Raw genomic sequence first — 7,918 nt, 5'->3', positions numbered from 1 at the left:
TCTCTTTGCTGAATCTTTGCAAAGGCAAGGTTTGTATGAACCCCACTATATAATTAGTCTATGTGAGATGTACAGGGTTTTTTTTTTTTTTTTTCATGTCTATGAGTTTCTTGGCTTGGTTTTGTGAATGATCCACTTTTGTTTCTGTGATAAATTTTAAGAAAGGAATGGGAAATGAATGCAAAAAATAAGATGGGTAATGGAGTTGGATCTTTATAAATGTATGGATTGCCATATCATAAATAGAGATTTTAGTTTGGGATGAATTTCATGGTTCTCTATATATATTTAGAGAAATTATACAATGTGGGTGGAATGTAAATGAGGTGTACATTGATTATGCTGAGATCGATAATGATTATGATAAAAGGACTATGTTGGTGTACTATATAAATGTTAGCTTGGCAATGTTAAATGAATTTTTTTGGCATGTAAAAAATCCAATTATGGAGTCATGTGATGGGCAATGCATACTGCGTGTGTAAACTAGGTAGTGCAGAACATGCTTAGAATCTGTCAATGTGCAATGTTATGGTTTTATTGGGTCAGACTATTGATTGTAATATCTATAATCAGTTTTCTGTTTTCTTGAGAGTATTAACTATGCTTATGTGTTTGAAGCATTTTAGCTTTCCCAAATCAAATTTATGGGCTTTCCAAAACTGATTGTCAAACAATTTGTGATTTTTATCCACCTAATCCTCTAAACATGACTTAGTGTATTATCATTATGTGGTAAAATGCACACACCCCCACTTGAACTTTGGGGTAGTTGCACTTACACCCCATGAACTTTTATTTTAGTCAATTTAGTACATAAACTTTAGTACTATAACAAATAGACCCCCTAAACTTTTACTTTAGCCAATTCAGTATATGAACTTTGAAAATGTACCAATAAACCCCTAAACTTTTATGTTCATTTTAATTTTTCCCCCATATGGTTTAGTACAAAAAGAGGTTAAATTGGGGGAAAAAAAAATTAAAGGAGTCTTACAGTGACATTATCAAAGTTTATGGACTAAATTGGTGAAAGATAAAATTAAGGGGGTATATTTGCTGCAGTACAAAATTTTATGTACTAAATTGGCTAAAATATAAGTTCAGGGGGTATAAATGCAACTACCCCAAAGTTCATGGGGTGTCAGGGCATTTTTCCCTATTATGTGACTTAGTGTATTATGCTCTGTTGTTATTGCTCTTCCCCCTTGTTTTTGATTGTAAAATCTGATCATAATAGCATATAGGTGTGGTGAGTTTATACAATACTTGCCCCATTGGTTTCCCTGTCTATTATGATAGTAATGAGTTGTTTAAATTTCCCATCCATTGAACAATAATCACTTCTTTTGGGATAGTCAATCAAATTCACCTATAACCTAATAAATTGTTTGAAATCATCAGTTTTGATGGTAGCTAATTTTCTGCACCTGGTTCACTTTCTTGAAGTAATTAGTTTTAGAAGGATAATTCAGTTTTATATACACACATGCGGTTACTTAGTTTCACCTTTTTTTTTCCCCTGTTGTATTGGGTGCTTCTTGAATTTTTTGGTATAGGTTTCAATACACAGGTTTTTTTAGTGCATCACTTGATTTATTCTTTATTCTATGGCCTTCTTCATTAGCTGGATATTCCACATCCAAATTGAAGGTAAGATTAGAATCTCATGATAATTGCTTTATGATTGCTTGCTCACTCCCTAAATTTGATTCAATTTTCATCCTACACTAATTTGCTCTCTCTTTCTCTCTCTCTCTCTCTCTCTCGTCCTTGTCTAGGGTTCATTGGCTACATCCTCTACTTCAAGGGAGGAACAAAAAGTTGATGTTAACCCAGCCCATTCTACATATTCTGCAGAATGGGATAACCATGGATGGTTTTACATGTTAGTGAGAGTTGCACTCTTCCTTGGGGTATGGAATTAATACTTTATTTAAGGTCTATTGTTATTTGTTTTGACTGTTAGGTATTTTTAAGTATTTCTAAAATGTAGGTCTTGATGGGAATTTTCACTTCTTTGAAGGTTTCTCTGCTTAATCTAATAAAAATCTCTTAAGCTCAGGCAAGAGAAAGTGATATAATGGATGGAGAGGTCTGTTGAGATTTTGTTACATATTTAACTTGTTTTGTATCAGTCAGGTCCTAGATTGTTTGAGTTCATTGTGCTGGTGCCACACTCAGCCAGCTTTTTGGGTCATTGTTTGTCACTGGAATGGCTTAGTTGGGGCTATGCAAGATTGCTCGTTCAGTTCCTTATTGATAGGACCTTGTCCTAATATGAGGTAGACCATCCATGCTTTAAGGGGAATCTTTAAATGGATAGTAGGTGGATGTATTGTGTGCTGTGTCTGAATAATTGTCTAGGTTATCATCCTGCAACTATTACTATGCTTCTGCTCACCAAAAGAGAAAGAAAATAAAAATCACTATCCTTCCTCTCTTGCTCTCTAGAAAAATGTGGTATATTGTGTGCTCTGTCTGAATAATTGTCCAGGTTATAATTCCTCAACTATTAGTTTATTACTTTGCTTCCACTCAACAAAAAAAACAAGGGGAAAAAAATCACTATCTTTTCTTATTTCAGCAATATGTGGTACCCAGATGTTTGGATTTGTGTACTTCAGACTTGGGTTTGGCTATTTATGCATCGGGAGGCAATTGGTTCTCAAGCTTTGGCTGTTCAAGGCCACTCAATGCATGCCTTGCATACCAATCGAAGTAAAAATCTGTCCTGAGAAATGGTGTATTTAAAAAAAGTAATAAAATTTTAGTCTCAGTTTTGGACCATATTGAGGTTTATATTGCTGGTTTTAAAATTTTGAGCTCCATATAGTTACTTATCTTCTTGCATAGTTGAAGAGTAAATAAAGGGGAGAACTTTTACCGTCTTATGCAACTAAAAATTTCTACAAGGGTAAAACATTTCTTGGGTATTTCCAAATTAGAGACAAAGGCACATTGTTTAGGAAAATTTTCTGTTTTGATGCTTATTTATGCCAATCCAACTAGCTTCTCACTAATATCCCAAACTTTTCGTGCTTTCTCAGCATCACTGGCTTCTTTGGAGAGCTGGTTTTCGAATGAAGCCGAATTCTTGTTCCAACTCCAGTAAACACCTGATTTTGTTAGGCTCGGATCACTTACAACCTGAATGACCAAGGTTTCATTTAGTTTATGTTCAACATAGAACTTCATTTTTCACACGCATACAAGTAAATAGATGTTTATGTAGGCATATGTATTTATGTATTCATTCTTGCATTTTATAGAATTCAACTGACCTGTGCAAGTCTTTCCCCAGCTTCCTCTTCAGAAACATAGCCTTTAGTGATGTACTTCTGGAAGGGTGGAAATAGAAGCCTGAACAAGGGTATGTGCTCCCTAAACAAGCCTGTTGTAGCAATGCAACCAGGGTAGAGAGAAGCAAAGGTAATTCCTGTCTCTTCATGGTAGCGCCTGTGGAATTCTTGCATGGTGAGCATGTTGCAGACTTTGCTGTCTTTGTAGGCCTTGGCACCATCGAAATCTCCTCCATCTATCATGGGTGATCCGTTTAGCCCATTCAACCCTCCTGAAAGACCTCTCAGGTCCCCAAGGTTTGCCTTTGGTGGTACATTCCCAGCCAAGGTGTTTGTATTACCTAGAATCAAATTCATTGCAAAACCACATTTATAATATGTATCTTGTCATTGTAACAATTAATTCTAGATTGCTTTTATCATACATGTAGACTATTATGGGCCTTCTTTTTTAAGGTACACTTCTTATATAATCAGTTATATTTCATTAGTTAACTTGTCACTTAAGGATGATGCAAGTAATTTCCTTTGCCAATATACACACACACTGACAATGCCACAATAGGTAATGCTTTCTGCATATGCTGCTGCTTCTTCTCCTTTTTTTTTTTTTTTTTTTTTTTTCAGGAACCTTTTTCGATCTTTGAAAATTATTTTCCAGATTTTGATATTAAGTACCTGTTTGGATGCTAATGAAATGCGTCTACATCTGCTTTTTATTTTATTTTTAAGAAGCACGTTTCTGTGGCTGTGGTGGCTTTTCTAGTGGGTCTCATGCATTGTTCATGAGACCCACAAAACTTTCATTAAAAATGAGTCCCACGGCACTATTTACACATTTAAAAATTATTTGCTACAGTATTTTCAGTTTTCAGCAAAATAAGCGGTATTCAAACACATCTTAAGACTACCTAAGAAGCTTCTAAATACTCTCCCTTTATAACATGTAGGTCCAAAATTGGTTACCGTGGTTTGATTGAGAAATGCTGAAGGGAACATATTTGGAATTCGTATAGTGGTTGGAAGTTAGTAGTACCTGTGATGGAACCAACAATTATGACACGCTTGGAAGTGAAATCTGATTGCTTCATGTCATCAAGCAGTAATCGAGAGAGGAGGAAGTGGCCAAGATGGTTTGTCCCAACACTCAGTTCAAACCCCTCGGCTGTGAAAGATGGCTCCTTAGCTGTGGGTAAGTAGACAGCCGCATTGCAAACCAGCACATCAAGTGGCCTACCCAATCGATGGAAATTCTCTACAAATTGCCGGACGCTGTCCAGGGAGGCAAGATCAAGATGCATAACTGTATAGTTCTCTTTGGCAATGCCAGCTGCTTTAGCTGCTCTCTCAGCCTTGAGGAAATTCCTACATGCCATAATTATATGCCATTTCCCTGTATCGGCTAAAGCCTTGGCTGTGGCCAGCCCTAACCCAGAGGAGGCTCCAGTAATTATGACATTGCCCTTTCTCAAGGTTTTCTTTGCTTCTGGTGCTGCCTCGCCAATTGTTGGACTTGTAGTTGCTGTTTGGGCTCTAATGGTTCCAACAAGTAGTTTCCTTTTTCCAACTTCCTGCAAATGGAGCCAATTGATTATTCAATACAAACTACATCTTGAAAATGTTGAGAATTCACGGCTAAGTATAGCATCTGTTTAAATCAGGAGCACCTACGAAATCACATATTCCCATTGACCAGAAGTTCATCTTATTATGTACTGCACAGCACTTGTGTATCTTGTAATTAGCATTTTGAAACGAGTATATTCTGCAATGCACAATGTCATTATTTGGATTTTATGAAGTCATTTTAGCTTTTAGGAAGTGGCATTAAAATCATCCAGACAAAGCGTTTATTTGCCATTAGCTTTTTCCGTTTAGTAGCTTATTTACTTATAGTCTATTTAGCATCAGTTTATTTTACTAAAATTAAAAACTTTTTGCTGGAAGCAATGTAGATAAAAGTAAAAATTAGTTGAAATAGTACAGTGAGATTCATGAATTTTACCAAAAGTATAGTAAAATCTATAAATAATAGAAAAAATAAGCTGAATAGTAAAATAAATTGGCAAAAATAATCTTAGCCAAACAGAGACAACTTTTTTAAGTATCACCTTTTTTTTTCTTTATTACTAACTACATTTTATAACTTTCAGTAAAAGGTAATCAGTGTGCAACTGAGAATTCAAACCTATGTTATCCATACACAATCCCCACTTTTTGATGCCATACTTGGAGATAGTGAAAAAGAAAAAACTTATAATAGTTTAGAACTTTAGATAGTCATTTAAAATGAGAAGAAAATCATTTTACGAAATCTACAGTTCCTGTCATCTTTGTTGTCTTTTTAATAAGTTTTTATTTAAATTCAATCTAAGAATTGTTTCTGCCTAACATTTTTCAGCATCTGAAACAAGGGAATAGCTTGAATTCCCATGGTTCTACAATAAGAATTAGACAGCCATTTTCAGCTTAATCTTAGAAGTGCAACAGGAAAAGAAGGTATGAAAATTTTAGGAAGAGTGATGAATTTAGCACCTGCTTCCTTATCAGAGGACACTTGATTTCAGCTTTGAGGGGGTCTGAGACTGAAACTCCAAATAGACCTGACTCCTTGAGAGAAACATTAGACTTCACCTGTTATGGAAGAGAACAAGAAAATCTCATTGCATGAAACATGAATTAAAAGTAGAAGAAAACAAGGAAAGACCCAAAAGCTATAAAACAATACCCACAAGATTTGCCAAAAGATAAGGCAAAACAGAAGAGTGTACCTCTTTGTGGATGGAGATAGCAGATGGAACTGAAAGTGCTGCTTGCAGAGCCATGAGACACTAGAATTGTTAAAAAATGTAATTTGCTGACTGGAACTTAAATGTTGTAAGAGGAACATTTATTTCTCTCTTTCCTGTTAGGAGAGATAAGGTGGTAAGGGTGTTGCTGACTAACCTGCCACGTGGACTCATATCAACCTATCAGGTGTTTGAGATTTGGATTCTCTTCAAAACGTTTAGCTTGGGTTTTGTGCAATTTGGTGGGTGATTTTTGGGTTATCCAGAGCCTTCTAGCAAAAACCTTTGGGCTGGCCCTCCAAGTATGGTGACGGACTCATGAAAATTTATATTAACATTATTTATTATTTATTTTATATTTTTTATTTACGTATTTTAAAAATGAAAGAAAAAAAAAGTAAATAGTAATTATTTTGTATAAAAAAAGAATCAACTAAAATAACCAAGGAAATTTGACTTTAATCAAATAGAATTTAAAATAAATAATCTCACATTTCCCATAATTTTTTTTTTTTTTTGACATGAGTCTTTTTATGTTAAAAGAAATTAAAAAAAATTCGCAAGATGATGTGAATTGTAATGCATAATAATTACTATATTTTTTTCCTTAGAAAAAGGAAAAAATTGGTCCAAGAATTCTTATGTCCTTAAGAAAAAGAGAAGAGAAGAGAAGAGAAGAATTAGACTATATTTGGTAACAATTTTTGTTTTCTATTTTCAATTTTTTTTTTTTTTGGGAATATGAAGAAAAAAAAAATTTCTTGTATTTTTAAAATAAAAAACATGTTTGGTTAGTTGAAATTTAACAGATAGTTAAAAAAAAAATAGAAAATATTAAAATAAGTTGTTACTAGGATTTGAACTCTAATGCTAACTCATTAAATGAGACAGATTCATTAAATTAAATGCGTGTTTTCATTAAATTAAATGCATTGAAGTTATGTGTTTCACTTATCACAAAAAAAAAAAAAAACCTGAAATTATTTCTAGATTGGCCTTCTAAAAGCACCTTTTGCTGTAAAGATGCAAATGTGTTTCACTTATCCATAAGTCATGTAAATGAATGAATAAGACTTAAGCCCTAATAAATAAATAAAAGAAAAAGAAAAAGACTTAAGCAATATTGTTTAAGTGTGTGTTTGTGTGAGGATGAAAAATGAAAATTATTTCACTATTTAACTTATTTTTGCTACTATTCATGAGCCCTACTGCACTTTTTGACACTATTCATGGGTCTACTGTACTATTTCAACTAACTTTTACCTTTATCTACAGTACTTTCAGTAATAATTTTTTTAGTTTCAACAAAATAAGCGGTATCCAAATACACCTAAATGTAAATTTTTTAATAAAATATTTCTTTACTAGCTACTGCAAGGTAATATTTATAATAAATGATATGTCTACAACATTTTCACAACAAATCATAAGTGGCAAGTTGTTACTGGTTGTTATTATTAAGTCAAAAAAGTAATCTTAGTATTAGGTTCAAATTTGAACCAGTAATAACTAATCACCTATGATTTTTTGTGAAAATGTTGTAAAAATGTTGTGGACGTAATACTTCTCTTTATTTATATATGATTTTCTCTTTTTCGGGGCCATGGACAAGGTTGCAATCTCCATGAAACAGGATGTTATCTCCACATAAAATATTGTTATGTGGTGGTGTTTATGCATTTTAAATTGATAATGTATCTGTATATTTAGATCATTGTTATCATATGATAGAAATTAGTATGTAATAGTTTTGGGATGCAATTTCCATGAAACGCAATGTTAATGTTGTTATGTGGTGGTGTTTATGCATTTTGAATTGATATTGTC

General features: G+C 33.5%; 1 protein-coding gene across 1 annotated transcript; it reads right to left on the bottom strand.

Moving 5' to 3' along the window:
• Positions 1-2,856: 2,856 nt before the first annotated feature.
• Positions 2,857-6,231, bottom strand: LOC126695503 (protochlorophyllide reductase). The gene is made up of 5 exons (XM_050392270.1): positions 6,074-6,231; positions 5,838-5,936; positions 4,339-4,873; positions 3,285-3,643; positions 2,857-3,150 (listed from the first exon to the last, which is right to left on the bottom strand). The coding sequence occupies exons 1-5, from the start codon at positions 6,125-6,127 to the stop codon at positions 2,995-2,997; spliced, it is 1,203 nt and encodes a 400-aa protein (XP_050248227.1). The 5' UTR covers positions 6,128-6,231; the 3' UTR covers positions 2,857-2,994.
• Between the last annotated feature and the right edge of the window lie 1,687 nt (positions 6,232-7,918).

The sequence above is a fragment of the Quercus robur genome, chromosome 8 (assembly GCF_932294415.1).
Source record: "Quercus robur chromosome 8, dhQueRobu3.1, whole genome shotgun sequence".
Taxonomy (NCBI): Eukaryota; Viridiplantae; Streptophyta; class Magnoliopsida; order Fagales; family Fagaceae; genus Quercus; species Quercus robur.
The sequence above is the reverse complement of the archived record's forward strand: the minus strand, read 5'-3'. Positions and strand labels throughout refer to the sequence as shown.

Excerpts from the sequence above, each read along its gene's own strand:
- LOC126695503 (XM_050392270.1), bottom strand. The coding sequence starts at position 6,127 with ATGGCTCTGCAAGCAGCACTTTCAGTTCCATCTGCTATCTCCATCCAC. Across the intron at positions 5,937-6,073 it reads CTATCTCCATCCACAAAGAG|GTGAAGTCTAATGTTTCTCT; the intron begins GTACACTCTTCT and ends CTTCCATAACAG. Across the intron at positions 3,151-3,284 it reads CTGGGGAAAGACTTGCACAG|GTTGTAAGTGATCCGAGCCT; the intron begins GTCAGTTGAATT and ends TTGGTCATTCAG.